At 43.9% G+C, this 24847-nt stretch overlaps 1 protein-coding gene across 2 annotated transcripts; it reads right to left on the minus strand.

The window, feature by feature from the left end:
* Positions 1 to 2713: 2713 nt before the first annotated feature.
* neurl1b (neuralized E3 ubiquitin protein ligase 1B) lies at positions 2714 to 24152 on the minus strand. 2 transcript variants are annotated; one of them, XM_078102297.1, is made up of 6 exons: positions 24041 to 24152; positions 7737 to 7981; positions 7311 to 7644; positions 5335 to 6075; positions 4220 to 4339; positions 2714 to 3606 (listed from the first exon to the last, which is right to left on the minus strand). In XM_078102297.1, exons 1-6 carry the CDS (start codon positions 24150 to 24152, stop codon positions 3359 to 3361), a joined length of 1800 nt encoding a protein of 599 aa, XP_077958423.1. In that variant the 3' UTR covers positions 2714 to 3358. The 2 variants fall into 2 exon arrangements, with proteins under 2 accessions (XP_077958423.1, XP_040030575.2); XM_040174641.2 differs by lacking the exon at positions 24041 to 24152 and adding an exon at positions 11333 to 12591.
* Between the last annotated feature and the right edge of the window lie 695 nt (positions 24153 to 24847).

A 24847-nucleotide genomic window follows, 5' to 3' on the forward strand; every position in this document is an offset into this window, starting at 1 on the left:
TCATTGGGTTAACAACTTGTCACGTTTTTTTTTTAGGTTTTATTAGCACGGAGCCTCTTCTCCCATTTGCATGGAAATGGCGCCTTCAAGTGTTCAGTAGAGAGCACTGCAGACAGAAAGATGTGCTCACTATGGAGTTTAGATTTTTACATATTCTACATGGTTATGTAAAGCTGTGTAAACCAAAGCGGGTGTCCGTCCCTGGTGACCTAAAAGCGCAGGTCCAAGGTTGCCTGCTCGTTTTCTCAATACATGTTGGGGAAGTCAAACGGGTAAAGTGCAGTACCGACTCGCTGTAACCCCAAATGACGGATTCCATCACTTGTATTATTTTGTTTTGTGCTCACAGAGTGTATAGAGATATTTTTGCTCGAATTACACAAATAAACTGACTGGTCAACATGTTTACAGTAAGATTATTATTATCATTTATTGCTGAATTCACAAGAAGTTTTGAGTATCCAGGAAATGTGTTAGAATTAGGAACACTTTTTTAATGTGCTGCTGCTGTTTTTTTTGTTTGTTTTCTCAGTATTTAACCCCTTGAACCATTTTGGCCCATATACCAAATGTAGAGATTTACCTGAGGAAGCTGTTGTTTGCTCACCAGGGATTGACAGTGCGTTACTTCTACAGTAAAAACCCATTAAAAGGACAACTATAAAAACAACTATGTGACAAACGTATGCGAAAAACTGGCTGCTGAACCAAAATAAAAAATGTTCAAATTCTATTCAAAGTGGCTTCAACATTAAGCTGCAGGGATAAATCCAAGTAATTGTATATATTGTACAGTGACTCGTATTATTCTAACTGAAAAAAAATAAGTTCTAATGCTTGTTGCATTCACATTTTCTGTGAGAAGAATAACACTATACTTTTGGTGTGAAATTCAGTGTGAAATGGATTTATTGTTCATTAAGGAACCAACATATCTGTCAAGAAAACAAATCTGCTGAAGAAGAAATTTAAGTGATTTCCTCTAAAATTTAGTCAAATTACTTATTTTTGTAAAATGGAGGGTTTTTTTCAACCTTGTGTTTGGATTCACTTGTTGTTCGTAACGGTTTAGAGTTTAACTTGACAGCAGACAGCACACAAAGTTTAAAAAGGCATCTCTTTTGCTGAAAGGCTGTCATACAAAGGGTCAGTGCAAACTTAACATACAAAACCCCCAAAGGGCCCAAACCAAATGTCCTCCCTACGGCCTTAAATCCTAAATCCTCGGGGACTTATACTGACATCTCATGGTAAATGGATGCAAGAGTCTGTGAGGGCCGTAAAGGGTGTAAATAGGAATGGGACAGCACTTTGCGCTAACATATCACCATAACAATGTCAAAAATATCAAGTCAAATTTATTTTATTTTTCTTCCTGATCTGAATGTCTTCCAGACAGAATCAACAGCTTCAGAATGTTACGTTTCATCAATAAATCTACACCGTCTTCAGATTTCATTAGTTGTTGTGCTGCATCTGAAATTCGCCAGGCTGAATGTGCCGTCGTTGTTTTCATTTTTTTAGATCTCCATGACTCCATGCAACTCTGTGCTTAATTTAACATTGCCATGAATTGAGGGTAAATCTCGTGGGTAAAGTCTGCAGAAAAGCTGACTTACGGAGCAACACTGTAAGAAAAATTCCGAATCATGGAACAACGCTTCGTCCAAACGAGTTGAAGGGAGAATAACAGAGAAGACTCATGGCAAAATCAGGGGGAGTAACTGAAGGCAGGTGTCGATAATCAATGCACACGAACAGGAACTGAAAAGACGGGATTTCTTAATATTCTACCACAATAAAACCGGTAACGATGAAGGAATGGTGCAGAAGGGAAAACAACTTTACTTTAAGCCTAGGGGACGTATTTTGCACCTTAGTAGAAAGCGACAGGTCTTAGGGAAGTGCAGACATAAACAAACGCTGGTCGTTCTATTTCTGAAAAACTGGACACACTTTGCGGATTTAAACGTTGGTTTCCCCCTCAGGCAAAGATGTCCTCCTCCCAGGATGTCAGCAAACACCATGTAGGATCAGGAAAATACCTCAGCAGACACGAAAGGCTGCTTTATGCTGCCAACTGCTTGATATTGAAGCAAATTGCTTAACTAGGCAAGCTATCCTGGACTCTTGTGTGACTAAGAGTAAGGTTTTAATTATATTTCTTATAATAAATTAGCTTAGCTAGCGCCACCACCGACACAATGGTGTGACTGCTAAATATGCGCCAAAATGGTCCACATCAGTAATTTTAATTTACAACAAAACTTACTGACTCTGTGTGTATTTAGAACCTCCCAGCACTTCTTCAGCATCATGCTAAAACGGCCTTGGAAAGATATGGGCTGTCTTAAGACAACTTTTACACAACATTTTTTACTCAAAATGTCGTACAGCTAACACGTGTGGGCAAACAGCCTGCTTACACACCGGATACCTGAGAAACATTAGAATATCATTGCGGCCGTGTCTAGTTTATATCTACACAGTGAGCTCTACGCCATGTTGCATTTTGTCTCTGCAGTAGAAGATGGACAAACCAAACACGACTGTTACGTTAGCTGAAGGATCACCTTTTAGGTGAACGCAGGTGTATTCAGTTATTTGCCACCTGCGACCTAACCACTACGTGCTTTCCATCGTCCTTAAGACGTTAGAAAATGAAATGTTATTAACTCAAATACACACATTTGAATCATACGTACTCCGTACGTACTGAGTGGAAATCTAGATACTTTATTTTGGTACTTTCCAAACATACTTTTCCTAAAACAAGCCACAGTTTACACTTACCATTCCACCATCAGTACACCTTTTATTGGTTCAATTCTCTATCAATGTATCGTTTTAACCGCAAGCGTTCATTTGCGTACATTGAAATTATGGCTAGGATTGTTAGCATAAGTACTTGGACACACCATGTGACACAAATCTAAGGCACTAGAAGTCATAGACTACGGTCCACATATCCTGCTGAAGCACACATACTATACAGCTAGAATAACAGCGTTAACGACAAAATATATGCAGCAGGATTTCAGGAAACACATGTGACGCTAGAGAGATCGCATTGAAAATACAAAGCAGGAACACATGAGACGGGTCTTCTTTTTTCAGACCAACCAGAGGAGCTCCTGCAGCAGTCCACGTAATAAGATGAGCGCCATCATAATCTGCGTATGACGAGCATCTCCAGAAGTGATCCATCCTTAAAATGGAAATATAGGCACAATTATGTCCTGGAGGGGCTAATCTCCGATTGGGACCAAGATCCGTGTCCAACCGAGCCTGACAAGGGGACACAGGTGGCATCCGGCAAGGAAAATCACCTCGCCCGTTTGTTTAAACATCTGCACCATCAGGGCCGATATGTTTTGATTACATCTTTGATAGGCCTCCTGCATATTGGACAGCACGCATGGATCTGTCTCTTCAGTTTAAGCCCACAGTCATTGCACAGGCACATGTGTCCACAGGTGTAGATCACCGTGTCCACGTCCTGGTCAAAGCAAATGGTGCATTCTCCGTTTTTTCCAGCAGAGGGCAGTTCTAAGGCGGTAAGAGTGGGAGAGACTGGGAGGCTGAGAGGGGAGCTGGGAGCCGTCACTAGATGAAAAGGGAGAAAACACCAGAGTTGGAAATAGAACAGACGCAAATGCACACAAGTGACTATTTCTAGAGTATCTTGTATTCCTTTTCAAGCTTGTTTTTTTTATTCATGAGCCACGGCCAATACTTTTTTTTAATCAAATCTTTATTAAACTATTGAAATTTCTAAAAAGTGTTCAGGCTGAAAACTGACGGATATTTCCATAATCAATTTGTCTGCAGATTATGTTCCCGATTAATATATACTTTGAAACACGCACTTCGTAAGTTGAAGTCATCTATGTGCCAAAAGTCTTCAATTACTATAATGCTACGACAAGGGAAAGCACCAAATGTTCCCACTTTAGAGGCTTAAAATAATGACTGGGTATTTTACCTTAAAATGACATGATTTATGAAGACGACTGCTGCCAATAATGTTTTTGGCAGTTGACCAATTGCTTACTCAACTAAACTTAGGAGTGAGTGTGTACCCAATCGTCGAGTTATACCTCCAACAATGTCAAAATGTCACACAAGAACGGAGACGCGTCGTCGCCCGCTAAAACGTCTTCCCTCTAAAACCTGTGACCTGGTGGGGTTTCCATGCTGTCGCCATGAGGGGACCTACCCAGAGAGGACTCGGAGGAGGATCTGTTGACGCTGAACGCCAGGTCGGAGTCGCTGTCGTCTGGACTGCTGCTCTGAGAGGTGCTGGGAGATGAGGAGGGAGGACTGGACTGCACGGTTCCTGTGTGGCAAACATAAACACAGATGAACAAAACCCAGATGATCACGTTCACGTAAAGCCTTTAAAGGGGGCCTGTCAGACAACGTGTGATAGGATTCCAAAACTGAACTGTTTGAGTGGACCAGTGAAGCTTTACATAGATTAGATATGCATGTTTGTGTGACTACGTGTCGTGGAGCGATTTTCTTCTAGTTTCCGTTTCGTTATAACGTTGAGCTGATGGGAGTTGCGGGACTTTGAGGCCGATAGGTCACAGCTCTAAAGTGAACAGGCACATGCTACGCAAATGCATTCCTTAGTCTATGAGAAAATAGCTGTAGAGCCTCTTACACTCAATAACAGACTGATGATAATTAACTTCCTTTTGGGGCGTTTATCATTTCAGTTTAAAAGATATTTTGTGAAATATGATTCGCCGGCTCTCGTGCCAGAGTGGATTCCAAACTTTTTTACCAATTTTTTATACTAAGACATAGTACACAGATATACAAGACATTATAGGCAACAATGACCTTGTCAAGGTCAGTTTTGTGATTTGCTTCAATAAAATGTCCTCTTTCAGACTGGTGGAAAGAAAACATCCAAAATACACATTTAGCTCTTTATTTCACTACTCTGCCGTTGTGAACCCAATTTTCTCCCAAATTGAGCTAAAGGGCGTTTTCTTTCAGACTCTCAGCCTGAAATCTCCACTTCAGTAGAGGGTTTGTTTATTGTTCATAGCTTGATTTGCCGACCACTTTTATTCCTAAAGTGACGGCAACATTTGTTGTGGGGTTTTTTTCATGGCTGTTGATCTTCAGAGGTCTGAAAACCTATGCCAGTTTGCACATATTCGATACGATTTGAGGATAAATAAATACAAATACAAAATCCAGATAAGTATTTCTCTCGGCATCTCATTTCAGAACTACATTAATAGACCAATTTGGAATATCGGGTGTCTTGATTCACGTCATTCCTCCTCCGTGTCGCTGTTAAAGCACTCGGCTTACCGAGTATCCTCAGTCTGTTGACAGCCCCGTGCAGGGTGAAGAAGGTCCACAGGACCTGAGAGGAGTCCACACAGAGCAGCCGGCCACGTCCCACTCCGTTCACCCCGTGGTGCACCTCTCCGCTGGGCAGCAGGCTGAAGCTGAGCACGTCTCCGGAACAAGGCATGGGGAAGCCCCGGTGCACTACCCAATACTCTTTGCGGTCCAGGAGCACCTCAGGGTCCGCCGGTAAGTCCCCGGCGTGTAGACTGGCCGGGTCGCAGGAGGTCAGCCCGAACAACAACGCCCCGAAATAGGGAAGGCCCAGGTGGCCGACTTCCACGTACAGAGTCTCCCCCGCGTGCAGCGGCCGGTCGCTGAACACCAGAGTCCGGCTGCTGTCCAGAAAGTGGATGCAGGCGGCCGAGCGGTCCGCGGAGAGCACCACGTCGGAGCCACGGACAGGGTGGAAGTGCAAGTCGTTGTCCAGCGGGGAAGGAAGGCCCCGGACCACCCTCGGGGTGCTGAATCCGGTGGAGGCGGACGAGGAGAGCGTGGAGGAGGACGGGGTGGGGGAGCAGCAGGGGGTGAGCTGCGCGTAGTTATTGATCTGGAGGTTGGCCATCTTGGCAGCAGCGGCCTGGTTGTTCTCCAGCTGATTGTTGCTGTAATTGGCCGAGTCGTGGCTGCTCTGGGGCAGATAGGCACTCAGACGGGCCGCACTCAGGCAGCTGGATCCCACACTCTCCGCGAACGTGCTTTCTGTGGTGGAAAATATCAAGGAGAAAAAAAACGAAACAAGTTTGAGACAAATTATGATGATCTGTCCCGCGTTAGCTCAGGATAGTTCTTTCCGTTGATTTTCCCTTTTTTGTCTGTGGTTCCTGGGGAAATGCTGGATGCTGAGAGCCTCTTTGATGTCTGATTCTGCTCTCAGAGCACTCCTGTTTTTATGGGCATATCAGAGGACTGCAACTAATGAATAATTTGCTCTTTTCCCAACTGATTAATTATCTATAAAAAAACATTTTTAAAAATGTGTTTGTTAGTCAGTGTTTAATGAGCTGTATCGGCGTGTAGTTTATTTGACTGTAACCAACTACTACTTCCCTTTCTTCCTTTGCACAAGATCTCTTAAAGTTTTATGCACAGTTCATAGTAAAGCCGAGGGGCTGACATAAATAAGTCCGGCGCGAGTTGTCCCAGGATGACTTATGATGCATTCCTTTATTACTATTTCTAGTGATGCTGGAGAAGTTGAGTGCACTGACCCTTTTAAAGCTCTTGGGATCTGCTGCTTTGACCAAACATGGCCATAGCTCTTGTCAGACTTAAGATAAACACGCTCCGTGAGTCGGAGAGGGAACCACGGGGGAGAGGGTGATGAAAATAAAGCATCAGGGAGAGAGTGACAAAGCGAAGGGAACGTGATAGTAAGAGAGTGGTGAGCGGTTAAGAGTGAGGCGTTTCCAAGGCGGCTTGATATCCGCGGTCCACATCCTGTTTATCGACAATGTGGTTCTGGTTTTCCAGAGAAACTGGTTTTGTCGCACAGATAGCACGATATTGAGCCACCCCAGGCATCACTTTCCCCGTACGCCTCTACCATTGGCCTCCGCGGCTGCAGAGCTTCACGTCTTCCGTTTTCTGAACGCTCAGGAAGCTGTGAATGTGTTGACTCGCTATAAAAATAGGTTTCCGAGGTCTCAGGGCTGTCAAAGCCATGCTGAAAATACATTGCTTTTTAGCTGACTCCGTTTGAAGTCCAATAGAAAAAATGAGATGCATATGAAGTGCGATGATGGATTGTGTACAAATTCACGACCGGTCAGTTGTGAAATGTGTTCCTCTCGCTTCCCCTTTTCAAAAATGCGACAGCATCTGCTCGCCTTGCTCCACTGCAGTCCTGACCAAAGCCATCGCTATACTGTAGGAGTCATTTGCCTGGGGGGAAATAAACAACAACAACAACATCATCATCATCATAAAGTGCCTACCGAGCAGCGTGACCTCCTGCGTGATGCCGTAGATATCTATAATGGCCCAGAGCGGACAGCCGATGCTGAGCCCGCAGTGGAAGAGGATGGGCTCTCCATCGTTGATGCTGTAGAAAACTCGTCCATGGCGGTCGGCCCAGAAGGACAACACGTTGTCCCTCAAGGCCAGTCTCTCGGGCAGAGCTTTGGCCCAGTAGCCGGGCCGCGTCACAAGGTCCGGGCAGGCGTACTTGGGGATGTCTGTAGGGATCAGTTCGCCGGGGTCCAAACTGGTGAAACCAAAGCGCAGTGCTCCACTCCAGCCGGTGTGCACGCCGCTCAGGCGAAGACGCACCTGACGGAACGCAAGTATTCCGAATTTTAAAAACTTCGGTCTTTTCACTCCCAGCACTTAAAATAGCGAGTGATACAGAATTTAGGACAAACCTTCTCATAGAGGTGGACGGGCCTGTGGCTGAAAGTGATGCCGTTGCAGAAGCTGTTCTTGCGCGTGGCGCGGCGAAGCTGCCCGTCCAGCCGGATGTTCTTGCCTTTGGCGTGGGGGTGAAATCGCGGTGACTCCATGTTGACGCTGACCGGAGAAGCAGATGTCCTTCTCTCCACGCCGGCCCCATTGTTGGAGAGGTTGTAGTACTGCCTGCTGGCCACCGGACGGGGTTGCAGAGTCGCATCTGCGGGCAGCGACGCATCAAGGGTACAGCGAGAGGGAGAAAAGAAAGCAGTCAGTGATCCAACCTGGTTGACCAAATTAAACGGCAGCGGGGTACGTGAACAGCAGGCCGGCTTTTGTGCGACTCAGGCGAGGTCAAAACAGGAATGTTGGTGACAACAGCTGCCGGAGAAAGAGATGAACAAATCAGCGCAAAACAACTCGTTTGCAAGTGGTCCATGGCAGTTGGGTTAGAGGGCAGAGGCCAGTTATGCAGAGAAACCCACAGTCTCACGCTCTTCCTTCCCGGCGTTGACACCATAAAGCGCCTCTGCTTCTCTTAACAAGTACATTAAATAGCCTCTTTTAGCGTGTGACCCACATTTGCAACTGTCCCAAATCAGTCGCCTTACCACACACATATGGGACATATATTTTATAGAAATAACACAAGATACATTTAGACAAAACCCATGATCACTGGGGAACATAGAAGAGACACTTGGCTTTTGTAAAATCTTATATTTGAGCAGTGCTGATATTAATAACGCTGTAGAGAGAAAACATTGCAACAACAGAAATCAGAAGAAAGTCAACGGCAGATGTGATAAGCCTTGGTCTTATTTATGGGCTACGCACACCCTTAGCCTCCAGCATAAACAAACCCTGAATAGCGCCTTTCATTCCGCCACAGTTATCTTCAGAAGTAGATTGAATCACACTGGACCTAGTCATTGAAGACACACCCGAATGAAAGGCTTAATCTTCGATCTCATCTTCACGGGAGTCAATGTCCTACTTGGGAAAATAATTTCTTCTTGAAGCATCGCGAAACAAATTAACAAGGATCAGAAATCAAACGGGAGAAAGTCGACATTTGCTTAAAAGAGATTTGTTTGGGCTCAACATTAAATCAAATGAAAGTTGTAGATGGGTGTTTATGGTGAAGAGACATATTCAAAGGGAGGCATTGTGTCTGCTCGCCTCCAGGGCCCCAGAGTGATTACATTTCTCTTTAAAATTCACTGTGATCTGGTGTAAAGACAATAACTCAGTGAAATGTTCCACAGTTCATTTCCAAAATTAGACATTATCACTGATTATATTCTAAACTATGAAGCAGCAGGAAGAACATCTGTAAGATCTCAAATGATGTTCGGGTGCCCTCCTTTTGCCTTTTGGGGTCGTAAAATACACTTTAGCTGAAGATGATGGAGAAAAACAAGTTGAGGATCAGCCAACGGGCTTTAGACTCAACTGCCCCAATGAAAGAGAGGCAATACTAAGAGTGCCATGGACCCTGGTTTGCCCTTATTAGATGAAAGGCATAGCCCACCAGGTCATACACACAGGAATATCCTGACCATATATTGACATTTCATGCTCTAAAAAAAACTTTTTTTAGTTAAAGAAAAGGCACAACATTTAATTCCTTCTCAACTCGGTGGTTACACACAGTTACGCCAAATTTCACTTGAACTCTAGAGGTCATTTAATTGAAAATTAAATATAGCATACAGGTTACTTCTGGAGAGGAAATATAGTTCACTTTTTCACCGCGCAAGGCAGACCAGAAGGTTGGAAGAGTCTATAGAGGGACCGTCATAAAAGCTGTGTCATCGAACGACTTTCAGGATGATTTTTTTTTTATGAATACCAGTCGCTTAACTCTGCGACTTGAAGGCAAAGGCAACATATGAACTCGGGCGAGAGCTAGTCTGATGCCAGAGATAGCTACTCAGGCCTCCTGCCAACAGCAATGTGGATTATGCTTGTATGACGGACCAGCGAAAGCATGGGAACAGCAAAAGATGGGAGACAGCCAGAAACACATCTAAGAAGCCAGGACTGGAAAGTCATGAGAAATACCGAAATCACAGCTGAACCACACCAGCAACTTGTTGGGGATGAGAAATGTGGTCATCATGCAAAGCTTAGTCTCGCCGCCATCACACTTCTGCCATTTGGGGTTTGATTGTGGGAGCGGTCTCTCCAGATGAAATAAAAAGCGCATCATACGACTGCAGAAGTCTCACTGCCGTGCCAAGGAAAGCTTTTAGAAATGAAAACCTGATTATGTGCATCCGTCTTTGATCAGGAGTCTATTTATTATGCCTCTTGGCTGTAAACGCACTCAGTGAGCAAGACCCGAGGCTCTAAGTTTAGGGTGCGTTTGGCTTCTGGAAATTGTCCAACATGAATTTGTTGGAAGAAACACCATGTGACATCGCCTGATACTCTTTTTACAGCTGATGACTTCATCACACATAAGCCTGCAAAGCGACTATGAACTGTTTGAGATTAACCAATGAATACACCCAGATTGATATATTGTGCACACGTTTAACACGAGTCCAGTAAACGAAGATATTCTATTAATTGTTAATCAAAACCATGCAGAGCCAGCAAGGACCCACGCTACGCCCGCTCCTCTGTGACTAACTGTTCTCAGACCAAACCCTATGTCAGCTGGCACCACATCATCACTGAGTGGGTCCGTTGGGGTGCGTGGGAGGCGACAGACATTAAATCAAAGTGATATGTGGAACTGATTGTCAGGTATTGTCTGGTGTTGCGACTACGATAGATTCTGAGGGCCCATAATCACAGCTTTATGCAAAAACGTTTAGCTGATTATGAATTCACATGCAGGAATAATTACTTATGGTAGCTGCAGAATTGTATATGCATTAAGGAGCGGTGTTGTAGTTATTGATCGGTTTCTAGTTCAGCTTTTTTGTTATGGAATTCTTATTTGTCCTCATGTTTCTGATGGGATTCATGCATGACTTTGCTGCTGCAATTTCCCATTAGGATTAATTAAGTATCCTGCTCTATTCGTGTATGAAGCAATTTTGTATTTTAAAAAAGCCCACAATAATAAATTATGTCTGAATTACATGTTGTAAACAAATTTAGTAAGTAAGTAATTTTAAAATCGGACATGTTTTACCATCAATGGAGGAGTTTGTGAATAATATTTTACAAGTTAAACAACCCCCAATATCAATTGTCAAAAACTACTAATGTCTTTGAGATGATAGATCTCTGACTGTTCCACTGAGAATATTTAGGTGATGGTGGTCATAATTGCCGCCCAACGTTTGCATGCTCTGTTTGGTTTGTTTTTCTTCACTCCAGTGTACAGACATCATCGTGAAGATCTTCATAGAGTTCTATGAGTAAAAAGTGCATTCAGGGAGCGATGGTCTGGTCTCGTTCCCGGGGAATCACGCTCAACTCCCCGCGATGGGAATTGCGCGCGTCCGGAGCAGCCATGCACGTGTCCCCGGCCATCAAACGGCTCTCGCTCGCTCGCACACACACATTGCAAGTCTCGTGGATCACACAATAATCAATACTAAAGTCTTACCTGTCAAAGGTTTGGGTGTCGTATTCCCCATTACACCCCGAGATTCCTTGCACCGGTTGACAAGTGAATTCCGATTGCACCGCGTCTGTGCGCATCCATGTATCCTCGGTCCGATGCGTGTCCGCCTGGAGCCGCTCCGATCGGAGAGGATCGGTGCCTTCGATACGCGACGGATCTCCCCGATTTGCAGCGTGGACGCGCTCTCTTCTTAATGTCAAACCCCGAGCCGCTGCGACAGGCTGACACCTCCGACGGGTGCACAGCAGCCTCCCCCCCCTCCGTCCCCCTCCCCTCTTTGGTGGAGCTCCCCTCTGCACGACTTTAAAGACACAGTAAGCAGAGATCCCTCTCAAGAGCGATGCCTCTGAATAATTCATTGAGTTGTCCACTCGGAGTCTGTGATGGGGCCTAATGAGCGTGTCGCCAACGAGACAAACGTCATGCTTGAGGATGTGTCATTAAAGGAAGAGGGCTCGTCAGCACGTTTGCATGTAGAGGGTCTGGCAGCATGATGCAAACTTTGATAAGATAATGATTACAAAATCACTGATCATGTTGGGTTTTTTTTACATCCTGAGCGTGTTGAAATGAACATTTTGGAAAACTGTTGTTTGAATCATAGATCCCAAGGACCATCACAAATGAATTAACCATCCACATGTTGGACACCCGGACATGGATTGCGCAGTTTTAATAAAAGTCCAAGCACCATATGAGGAAACCCCCTCATTTCCCACCCCATCCTCTGCCCTCCCACAGCCTTGACTGCTGGGCTCCTCTCAAGCTGTTTCCTGTCTTCTTGACTACACCGCTCTCTGAGGAGCCATGGCCTGCAGGGCTTATGTGATGGGACAGCGCGTAACTGTTTAGCAGTGAGGCACGGGGTTCTACACCAGCTATTTTTGTAAACATCCTCATCCAAGAAATGAGAATGAATGCAAATGTAGATGCAAAAGGAATTTTCCTTGATGTCAATGTAATGTTTGCGACTAATTGGGATACATGAGGCAGATTAGGAACTGACCTTCTTCTTCGTTTGTCCAGGTCGACCAGACATGACCCGCATCACACGCAGAGGAAAGGTGCCTCTGCAGTTGCCAACATCGTCCATAATGTAATTCTGTGGCCCAACGCGTTTCATGAGAGACGGCGTTTGGGTGCAGGCGGGCAGGAACTAAATATAACCCCAAAAACAAAAGCATTTGTTTCTACGTCCCCAATGCTGTTTGTTTAAGCAGGATATGGTGGCTCTTTATACAAGCCTTGGGTGAATGGTGTTTAGGGTAAGGCCAAGCAGAAGTGAAATCCCCCCCCCCACCCTCGCCATCGCCATCGCCATCGCCTCAAAAGAAGGATCTGCGACAGAAAAGGGGATTAACACAGGAAGCGAGTACGAGGCTGCGACGGAGTCTGCAATCAAGCTTCGCCTGTGAACACAGCAGAGCTGCAGGAACAAGTGCTACTTTCCCTAATGCTCGCTTTACTGTCTGACCGCACAGTGTGGGTGTTAATGAAGGCATAATGATTGCTGCGCTGAATCCATTTCAAAAGGGAAGGAACTGAACGTTCAAGATATTCAGCAGAAATCACCAGATAAAAGTCCTGAAATGAACCAGAACTGTTACTGTTTCTTTTGCGCCTGAACCTCAACTAACCTCTGTTGAGTTGTCACATCACAAACATGGCAGGCATAAAGGTGTTGGAGGGCACGGACAACCGGCAACCTCATCGTAACAACAAGGCCGGGACTAAAATCACAAATATCATGTTATTGGTGATCTTTAGAGGAGGCTACAGTGTGCGTATTCGTTGTCTTTTGGATACGCCCAGTCAGCGGTCTTCTTCTGTTTTTAGTTTAGTTTCATTTGTAGATTTCAAATGCAGAAATGAGAGTGTTAAAGTGTTTATTTAAGGTCACCGGCTTTTCTGTGTTCCGTTTTCCGGCAGTGATGACTGAAACAAGCCACGACTTCCCACTGCAGGAAAGAGACATACATTCTGACAAGCCTGTGTGTGAATAGTATCAAAACGAGAGTGCTTCAAAGTTGGGATTTACACCAACGAAACTAGGTGAAGGACAGTACAACACACTTTCAAAAAGCTGCATCTATTTTTGTTTAACTGGATGCAAAACAGCATTGCTCCGCTCTAAATGAAACTATAATGCATACTGTCCCCTTTTGGGGTATGGAGCGTCTGTGGAGCGGCGATCTCATGAGGGCCCCTACAGCGGATAAAGTTATTTCCAGAGAAGGAGGGCAGGCATGCCTCGTTTTGCTGGAGGAAAGTTGGCCCGCAGCAGTGTAACTGCTGCCATGCGGAGCGGAGCGGCGACTGGGTCTTGGACGTATTTTTCGCTCCTCTTTAAAGGATTGAAAAGCGGTGTAGCAATGCTGAGCAGATGGCTGTTTGGGAGAGTTTGTCCGCGGTGGTCTCAATATCAGAGGAGGGCTGCAGTCCAAACCCCAGTCACTGATCTAATGGTTGAAGTGAGTCATACCCACCTTCAATGTGAACATAACCATCTCCATCGAGCACAATGAACCGCATTCATACAACTGTGTTCTTCTGGTCACGGCTTTTTGTTTCGAGCCTTCACATTTGTTTCCAATAAATGCTGCTGTCTTCTCATTAGGTTGACTCTTAAAGGAGCAGTGAAGTTGCGGATCCCATCCAACTGAATAGTCCTTTTCTCACTCCTCCGTCAACAACCGCGGTTGGAGGATCGGTGTGGTCTTCAGGCGGCGTAAGAACACAAAGCCCCGTCCTCTTTGTTGGTCCTTGGCTTCTGTAGACGCATGGCAGAGAACATGGAGGACTGAGTGAGGAGGACCTGCTCAATGTGTAGATACTGTGGTCTTATTCTAATGTCAGGTGATTTTGCACCACTGGAAACAAATATTATATTCCAACAACGCCTCTTCGACAGGCCATTTGAGTCAAGCACCTGCTTTTCGAAAGCACAGAAGGGTCCGTATCAGAGCATCAGTGCAGCATTTGTATTTAATTGGAGCCATTTTCAGGGGGAGTTATTGCCAAGCACTTGGTGCCCGCACAGATTTTTTTCATTTCTAAAATCCTCGGCTCATAGGATTGAGTGCTGTGGCGGTCTTGAGCTGCAACATTAGTGCATGCCCGGTTTCACGTTTGTAATTTCTAGGTTTCACCACTGTGAAGTGAATCAATGGCAAGTGAGAAAACAAAGCACTGCCAGTGCTTATGGAGTACATTAACACATTGTGTGGAACGTTTTACTCATTTTCTTTTCAGAATTTCAGTCTGTTAATACTTACAAATATTTATGAATACAAACAGAAAGCCGGCAGCGTCTAATATCAGATATGTAATATAATATCTACGTGCAACCATATATGTCTAATGAAAATACATCGATAACTCTTTTATCTTTAATCTTAAATCGTCAAACATTGCTCAACACGTCACAAATAAAGAAATGATTCTGACAAAAAGAAGAACGTAACTCGGTGCTCACTTACTAGTTTCCTTCTGAAGCTTTCAACCGTCTCTTGTTGTCAAGTAGAATTAATACTGTAGATCAGATAAACAGTAGCAACAGAGCAAACTTCATGTTGCTTTTAATGACTGGATAAATCCAGCAAGTGGAAGACTTGTTTAGGCAAAATATTGTTTCCAATGTCAATAAGTAACTTTTCTGATTCAATCAATTTTTACATTAAACACCTAAAAAGCACAACTGAAAATTGTGCACAGATTCTAATTGTCAAGAATTTATTTTTATTAATTCTTATTTTATAGTTATAGTTATAATAGTTCTGTCTACTCTTCTTCTATGAGACAGATTCGTCTCTTCCTGCTGGTAGGCAGGTTGTTAATAATGGTAATTGTAACAGACACGGATATTGACTGTTATATGAGGAATTTCCTGATTCATTTTCCATTGAAGGAGTCTAACGTAATCCCGACATTACGTAACATGTCGGTCCCTGACATTAAATGACCACTGCTACGCTAACACAATGGAAACTGTCGCGGGGCTGCATTGAAAAATGTTTTGTCGGAATGTCTTTTTAGCTATAATTGAGCATTTCAAAGTACACTGAAACGTCAGTCCCGTGAAGAAAAGGAATTTCAGTTTGTGCATGCAAAAGATGAAATAGGGGCACAGCCCAACTAAAATGTTGTTTTAGGCCTCTCGGTCAGTGGGAGACATGCTAAAAATGGCCTTTCAATCCATTGAACCACATGCATGGACAGTGTTCTTCCTCCATCTGTTCTATTGTCTGGGTTTTCTCTGGGATGAAGGGCGGATGCACCACCGAAGGAGATGCAGGAAATGCTTTCGGCCCAGAACAACATGGCCAACTTCTTCTAATCTTTTGCACAGTGGCTTTAGAGACAAGCACGGCCTACGACAAAATGGCAAAATTAAGGTATTCCCCAATAAATAATTAATAATGTGGCCGATGTTTCTTCAAGATGGTGGAATTCCAGATTGTGATTTAAAAAAAAAAAAACTTTTGTTCCACACAAGAAGTAAAAAAATATTTAATTTGGAACCCGTTTAATTTGGGGCGACCGTCGTGCACGGAGTAGAGAGGATGCTCGCACTGTGTGGGATGGGTTAAATGCACAGAATTATTATTTCCCCAAAGGGATTAATTAAGCATACGTTCGTCTTCTTCTTATCCTTATTTGGTCCTTTTGCATTCATCTTTTGAGTAATGTGCTTAATGCAGTGGAACATGCAGACACTGTAACAAATTGCTGTAAATTTACGGTGCATTTCTAACAGTATCTTACAGTATGTCATAATAACTGTAACATACAGTTACATTTCCATCCCGTGCTTGTAAATTAACGGCCCATGTCATGAATAAACAGTTAAAGCTGTCAATTTACAATAATAGCAGACTACCGTAATTCAACTGCATGTTATTACATATATATACATATATTTTATGAACTGGTGGAAATACACATACAAGTGCAGTGAATCACAATCCATCTACATCTGTTGTAGGTTAATGTATGGAAGCCCACGTCAGCCACTGAAAAACAGGTCCTGTAAGTCATCATAATGAGATAGTATCTCATGAGATACGATGATGACTTTGACTTACAGGGCATTACTATACATGCAGCTTTCACTTTTATCCCCATGGTTTGACATAATTCATGTGGAGTAATTGGGGGTTAGGGGTCTTGCTCAGTGACACTTCAACTTGGCACAGGGAGCAGCCAGGATTCAAACCACCAACCTTGTGCTGCACAGCACACCCTCCCTATCCCATGCGCTGCCTTCGCTGTCGTTTCAGTGGCCGGAATGTAAAGATTATAAATATTTGCATTATTCAAAGTGTTCATTACCTAAAAGTCATTTGAGTGTTAATCGTGACCGACTGCTCCTGAACGTGACGTCAGACGCGTAATCTCAGTTCATCCAGAACATCTGTGCAGTTCAACATCGGAGGAGTTTCTCATTGCCTCGTCTCTCCAAGTAACGTTGGTAAGTGTTATTTGCCTAGCATGATTAACATTCTCCTTCATTACATCTTGTTGTCTTCCTCAACTTTGTAATTTTAATATTTTACCAATGACAGTGTTTCTAAATATTTTATTTTGGTTTGTTTTACAGAAGCACTGGATTAAGGACGCCAGCTATTTGCTGCGGTCAATGGAAAGTGTTCGATAGCGTTTTGTTGAAGTTAGTTTACCTTGTTCCTAATGATTTTATGATTCATTTTTTTATTATTGTATACATGCGGCATATTTTATGTTTTGTTCTTGGTTACAAAGGCCTAAAATCTTTTTCTTAAAGGCATCTAATAAACTCCAACCACTATGACTGAAATGAGTTTGGTTGTCTTTTTTTAATTTATGGGGAATTAAATGCAAAAGTATACGGTTATAAGTAAATGGTAACATTCTGGTATTTATAACACAAAAAACGTAATCTTATGGTAACAAACTGTAAATAAAACAGTAAGTTACTAGCGTAGACCAGTAAATTGCAGTTAATTCAGAGTAAAATGTGTTCAGGTTTACGGTAACATACAGTAATCGATTTTACGATAACATAATGTAAAAATCATTTACGTTATTATACCGTAAAATAACGGTAAATTCCTGGCGTCCTTGCTGCCAGTAAAATACCGTTAATTTACGGTGACATTTTTTAGAGTGTAGAACTATGCAGTTGAGGGAGGGTTCATCACAGCTCCCAGTGGTTCCCAGTCTCTGGCCTAAGAGGAACAGGAAGGGCTTACTGGTGTCTATGTCTTTGTCCTCTTCAACGTGACTGCACACAAACAGAAGCGGGCCTGCTCAGAACGGCCTGTCGGGCACACGCCAGAAATAGACGTTCTGGTAGAGCATTACAGTTTACAAGCTAAAGCTGTATGTTTTTATATGTTTTTGCAAAAACTCTTGTAGAGAGAAGAGGTATATCATGTTAAATAAAGAGCGGTGTGTGTAAACATGGGGGCAGTTTCATGCTGGTGCCTTTTTGCGGGACAATATTTAAAAAAGGCATAGATGTTGTTGTATTTCACTGCCGCGCCGCAGTTGTAAAAAGACAGTCTCTTGACATATTCACGTTAATCCTGTCGGGCGTGCGGGAGGAAGCGGGGAATTCTTGTGGTCTTTATTAAACAACAAACCTATAGTTAAGGGGATCAGAATTAAACATCATTAGAATTTATGACACAGTTCAAAAGGGAATCGCTTCTCATGCAGTTTTAGTCAGAATTTGCCTTCAGGGTCCCACATTCTAAGCCTCTAAATTGTTTTACTTTAAAATATTCCAAAGGAACAAATCCAAAATCTCATTAGCGAAATGGGAGCTGGTTTTGGGAACTTCTGAGCAGCTCTGTTTTGGGGTTTTTTCAGCTAAAGCCATTTTAACTATTTAATGAGTCTCTTTTCATGTGTGGGTAATCATTTATCACTCGAGCCAAGGCAGCAGCTTATTGAAGATAATGTTCCTGAAAAGTGTAAGCAGGTTTTTGGTTTTTTTTACTGTACTCCATGATAGTGTGACGGCAAAAAGAGTTTTTTTTTTTTTTTTTAAACACACTGCTAGACGCACAGAAGCAATTAAGAAACACTCTAACATACAAAATCAAGTCTTTCCCTTGTAAACCTCAATTTAAAAAATGAATAAATAACTATCACAAACAAAGAAAAATATCAACAAGATGTAAAGCCCCATTTGGCACTTTGCCAAGTTTAATATTTTCACCAAATATGAACAGATTTAAGTGTTTACAAACCGTTGCTAGTGGTGAGAAAATGTTTACGCCGAGACCTTGACCACGAAGCACTCAGCGACCCATCGAGGGCCCTGGGGTCACGACACTAAATACTTCTGCTATTATTACCCTGTGCAGTAACTCAGCACGCTAAAAAATACATCCAGGCCCATTTTAAACAACATGCTTTTCGAGCCTCGCTCGGCCCGAGAAAAGATTCCAACGAAGGGAAAGAAGTTCAAGAACAACAGTCAGCAGCTGTCATATCACATACGGACCATTCGTGTGTGCCCGTTTTCTCTCACAGGCCCGGAGGAAAGGGCACGCAGGGATCACCAGGAGCTCCAGGTACTACATTACATAACAGCACATTTCTTTCATAACCTTTTTTCCACTCCGCCGCAGTCGGTATCTACAGAGAGCGAGACAGACACGAGCAGTATATATGGAAACCGCTTTCCTGTTGAATATTATTCTATTAGTTATTCTATTACCCTTTTCTGCCCTTTTCCAGAGATTGTGACGCTGTCAATCTCCACATTCTCCGCAGGAGGCAGAAACGTTTAACTGTAGAGGTTTGCGCTGGTCACAGGTCGGGTGATTTACTTTGTGAGTCTTGTCCACGACGGCTCTTTTTCCCCTGGCGGTGGATGTTAGATTATCGTTTATCGTGGCAGGCCCTCCAATAACAAAACAAGTCAACCTGTGAGCAAACTGAAACACAAAGCGGGTTGTTCCCCCACTGGACGTGGTGACGTTATGAAGGACACATAATCGAGCCTCTCTCTCCAGAGCTCCGGATGCACGACTCGTGTCAACTGTCATAAGAGACACCAAATGCTCCAGCAGCAGTATCCCGGCAGGCTCAGGAACAACGTGAGCTGCTCTTTTGGTGTGGAGGGCGATTTCACGGTCTTCAACTCTCTCTGTGCATGTGGGCTTTAATGAAGGCGGACAGTGTGGCCTCGCTTCGCGTAGCCTGCCAACGAGCATGTTCTTTGACTTCAGGTCGATCGGTGAAGGTGACACAGCGCTTACACCACCTGCCCCGTAGCTCAACAGCACTTTTTCAAAACTTTTCTTCCAGAAGATGCCCGCATTGCCTCCCACAATGCCTGTTTCCTTTTCTTTCTTCCTTTTGCCTCTAAGCATCTCTCTTCCACAACTGTTTTAGAACAAAGTGACAAAAAGAAAAGAGATATTAGTAGTTTTTGTGCTGATGAACCAGAGCTGAGCCTCCCCGCTGACTGCGGTGGGCGCCATAGGTAATTAAAGAGCAGGTCATGTTGGTCCCGGGTCTCCAGGGAAACTGCTGTCATACGTCCCTGGTTCCCATGGAGCAGCTTGATGCTGAGGTGTGTACGCACTCCTCTGCCAGCTAACACTGCTCTGGGAGGATGACCTTCACTGCATGAAGGATGCCTTCTTTTCCAGCTACCGAAGGCACCACTTCAGGATCCCTGATCACCGTCACAAACACTGACAGTGGTCTGTGTCAGTCTGTCTTATTCCAGCTGAAAAGGAAACATTGGGTATTTTCTTGTCTCTATTTCTCATCAAATGCAAATACCTATTGTCCCTAAAAACATTTACTTTCATCTTTTATTTATTTCTGCCACATTGAGTTAAAATGTTCAAATAGAGGACATTTACAGGAAAAGAGGAGATATAGAGACAAGAAATCAGCAGGGTTCCTTTCTTATCGTTTGATTTCCAGACTGGAAATAAGAAAAACAAATGGAGCACACAGAGCTATTTATGATGAGGGATTTCAGCTGGACCAGGAGGCAGAGACAGATTACCAGCGAAGGACCAGCGAGACAGATCATTGAGGAGGTTGATGAACAGAGTGCTGGTCTGATTCATTCTAAGTACACTAAATTGTTTTATAGAAACGGATGAAATCTTAAAGGGAGAGTACACAAAATTAAGACTTTAAGAAAACAATGATGGATAGTAATTGTGTGTCTGATATAGTTCCTCCACAAAAAAATGTCATAAGTCATATTAATTTCAATTGGCGGCGACTTGCTGTGTTGTCACAAGTCATGCGTGCGGAAGTTTCCCGTTTGTGCAGAACAGAAAACAGCCTTCTAGTGTCCAACCCCGCACATACATCGCTCTTCACTTTCATGGTCGAACACATGTGAGGCAACAGTCATCATTTACATTTTAAACTTTGATCTAAGGCCTTAGACGAGGGGTTTGCCAGTAAGTGACATCAGCTCCAACTGATAGTTCCTGTGCTGTCAGAACCCAACAAGGTGTCGGATTGGAAGCTCTCTGCTATCTACAGGCTCTCTCCTCAGACGGACAGCATACCAGACATCAAAGAAAGCCTTGTTGGGGGTGGGGGGGGGCAACGAGGACTCGGTAAGTGCATCTTAAGGCCCGGTCACTGTGAGATGTTACAATGTACAGTATGCAGCTAGTGTGCTCAAACAGGTAAACAACTAGGAAAGCATCAGGCGCGGATTACATCTCTGGAATCCCTCATCAAAGGGACGAAGGACCAAGCTTTGGGGGCCATAAACACCCCGTTACATAACCCTCGCGTTTCACGTGAGTGGTGGGGGGGGGGGAACCAGCGGGGTCAATTTCACAGACGCTCGGTTCTCCTTTAGCACTTTTGCGCTGCAGAGTGTTTCCGCCCATCTGTGCCCCCTTTTTCCTGCTCTGCACATTATCCGCCGCACCATCCACGGCCTTTGCCGTGAAACCCCCCCCCTTCCAACGCAAGCTCTTACTCATCTCACTCATTATTTTCTTTGCCGCTCCTCAAAGCTAATCTCGCCTCCTTCCCATCATTCCCCGGGCCCTCTTCCTCTCTCCCTCGCCCCCCCTTCGTCGTGACATTGGCCTGTGACACGTGTGGGAAACTTCTGCGGGGGCCCCGCGCTGCGGGCGGGACACTGATACAGTGAGAGTGCTGGGTGACGTGGCTATTTTGGGAACTTGTAAATATGAGAACTTCCTTTCCTAAAGTGTATCCAACATCCCGCAGGATTATTGACAACAAGAAGCAATTTGGAGGCCAAATTGCATGCGTGTCTATCTAGCTCCTTGTGCTGCCCTCGCTTTGTGCTCTGTACAGAAGATTGAGCTCCGGGTTGTTGACGACCACCGTAGTTTTTTAAACGCTCTCTGACTTTCGGAAACACACATTTACAAGCTAAAGACGACGTGCTTCTTGTTGGCATGCTGCTTTTTCCAGCGATTGTTCTTCTGTCTCCATGATAGGATTTTAACGTGCTTCCGCGCATAAGGCCAAATGTTATTCATTTATTTAGGGAGCATCCGGCTCACAGTTCTATGAACTTCAAAAAAAAAAAACCTGTCTCCTGCTTGGAAGCCCGGAGACAAGACAGGGAACAGAACAGGGAGGCAACATTATTGAACTGGAACTTAAGAGGAGGAAGCTAAGATCGCGATAAGCTGAGCTCTGGGTCGGCTGTCGACCTTTTGGCTGAGATCAGATCAGATTGCATACAAACCGCTGAGTCCTTTGCTTGCACGTGATTGTAAACTTTGCTGAATATGGGGTTAGGTTTAGGTAAACCGTACAGAGAGCAATAATAATAATAATAATATTAAGCTCTGAGACTTTAGTCCCTGGCATAATTGACCAAGGGTTTCACAAGCCTTTTTTTAAAACGTTTTCCTGACCATTTGTACTCCCAGTACACCTTTGATTAATGCGTGTAATTGAAAACATTTTAAATACTGAGCCAACAAAAATTTATTCAGGGTGTGTCAATGGGATCTTGTTTTTTACCTGAATATAGACTAGCCTGTTTTATAGGTCATAAGTAGGCTACAACTTTCAAAAGACGACATACACTCTGACTGTATTACATATAGAAACGTTAGATTGAAGACAGGAAGGAATTCTGCTAATTTATTTGGCACTCCCAACTCAGTAATGAAATGTCTCATTCTCTCTTGTCTCCCTCTACCACACACACACACACACACACACACACACACACACACACACACACACACAGGGGCAACTGCTTGCAGCCTTGAATAATTAAGATGGTGCTGAATGTTTAACTGCCTCTCCTTATGCCACCCAAGAGCTTCATAACACGTGAGAGCGACGCCCGAGGCCGTACACTCACACTTTTACAACAGGGGAATCCTTAATCTACACACACACATACACACACACACACACACACACACACACACACACACACACACACACACACACACAGATGTGCAACACAGATACTTCACGCTGCATGTAACTCCAGATAAACTTAGCAGAAAAAGCCCTGGTGATGATGGATGTCTGTGCAACAGATAAATTGTGAACCTGAAAGTCTACACTCTGCTTTCTCCACCACTCTCATCTTCCATCAAGGCCCTTGCCCTGTCTGATGGTATCAGGTCTCCTGGAGGGTTTGGGAGTGCTTTAGTGCTTTAACATACACAGAAATGCACCAGCGCGCTTCAAAAAGACTGCTTCAGAAGTTAGAGGAACAGATAGGAGACATTACAAAACCACACCTGCTGCTGGGACATAAGCGACGCCTTCCACTTGGACCACAGAGGAAACAGTCCCACAGCGCCGTTGACTCACAGAGCGTGGAGTTTACATCTGGACGCTGGATGTTTAAATAGAAACAAAACAATGTGCAATCTACTGTTATACGGTGGTCTAAAACTGACGACAAAATGATGAGAGAGTCAGCTCATGGACGCTGGGCTCTCTAATGAGGCCACCCCAACATCATCCATGCAATGCAGTGGCGCCACCTGGTGATGCACGTCGGCATGTATGAGGAGCAGGACTTAAACATTCAGCGAGACGGATCTGTGTCCGATGTTCCCTCAAGGAACTAAAGCGTCTCAAATGTGTTGTTTGGTTTGGTGCTGAACATGTGGAGTTTTCACACGGAGATGACAGCGTTCAAACAGCAATGCTGCTCCTACTCACTGCAGAACCACCGTTTCTAAAAGCGGTTCATAACCGTAGAAAAAGAATAACACAACCAATTGTTGAACAGTGATGCCAATGTTGTTGAAAAGGGAGCAAACGAATAAGGACCGTCTAAAAACAAGCTGGAATAGTTTGTTTTCTTTTCTTCTGGATTACGTCGGTTCTCGTCCGTTTGTATTCTCACAACCATCTTGTCTTTTTCCCACCACCCATCAGGGGTCTGGGAAGGCTATGACATCACTACGGGCCTCTGTAAACCTCTCTCGGGCCAACCAGGGCTCCTTGCAGCAACAACAAGTGACAGGTATTTCCTGTCCGTCTAAAACAACAAATAATAAACTTCCATTAAAATCAGATATGCTGAGATTCACGTTCGTGTTGAGATGTTTGAGCAAAGTTTGTTTTCAAATGCCGTATAGTGATATGACATCTGCAGCGGTAACACGCGGACCGTCCTGCATTTTTTTAATCTAGGCGATGGAGTTATCAATATAAAGAGATGGGAAATAAGTAAGATGTCTGACTCACCCTCTGTGGCGCAGTCTGGTTTCTTTCCTTTGCTGGAAACTGGAAAAGTGCACAAAACAAAGGGAATCAACTGGTTTGAGGACTGATTGTGTCCCATGTTGGTCCCAAACATTGTTATAGCGTTTACTGAAATAACTGTCAGCCTGGTTGTCTTCAAGTTGGTGTTGTCGTTGCTGCGAGTAAGGAAGCTGTTATTTTACCATCAAGACCAAATCCCGCCTGAAATTTGAGGACGTTTAAACATGAGCACGTGGATATTGTTATCTCATTGTTCTGTCCAATCAAATCAAACCCAAGGGAAAGGACATTGCAAATGGTTTGCACGCGTTGGTGACCGTTAAATATGCACATACCACAACGCAGTTTCTAAAAAAAAGAGCGCGCAGGGTAAAACTCCTCGAATGTTGAGCTTAGGCCTCCGATGTTTACTATGCTATCTTATTGATATTTTTCCTGAGGTCATACATTCCAATCAGCCAAAAAGTCAAATAAGGGTCAGATAAACCGATGAAAAGGTTTTGTTAAAGCTGTTTGCATTTAAGTAGCAGTTTCAAGGAGCGACGTTGGTACTTTTGTGCACTGCGTGATGTTGTAATGAAGCGGCCTCTTTACAGAGCACATCTGGACATGTTTCAGGAGAGAAACCCAATGATATCATTCATGATGGCCGGAGTTCTATTTATTTTAAGTGATTCTCTAGCCGCATGTATTCTCTTTTTATAAAGGAAACTGTGAACTGCTAAAGAAGTTTTTTTAATCGTTTTAAGCTCTAATACCAGGACAAAGTCATCTATTGGACTTTGTGTA

The sequence above is a fragment of the Gasterosteus aculeatus genome, chromosome 4 (genome assembly GCF_964276395.1).
Source record: "Gasterosteus aculeatus chromosome 4, fGasAcu3.hap1.1, whole genome shotgun sequence".
Lineage (NCBI taxonomy): Eukaryota > Metazoa > Chordata > Actinopteri > Perciformes > Gasterosteidae > Gasterosteus > Gasterosteus aculeatus.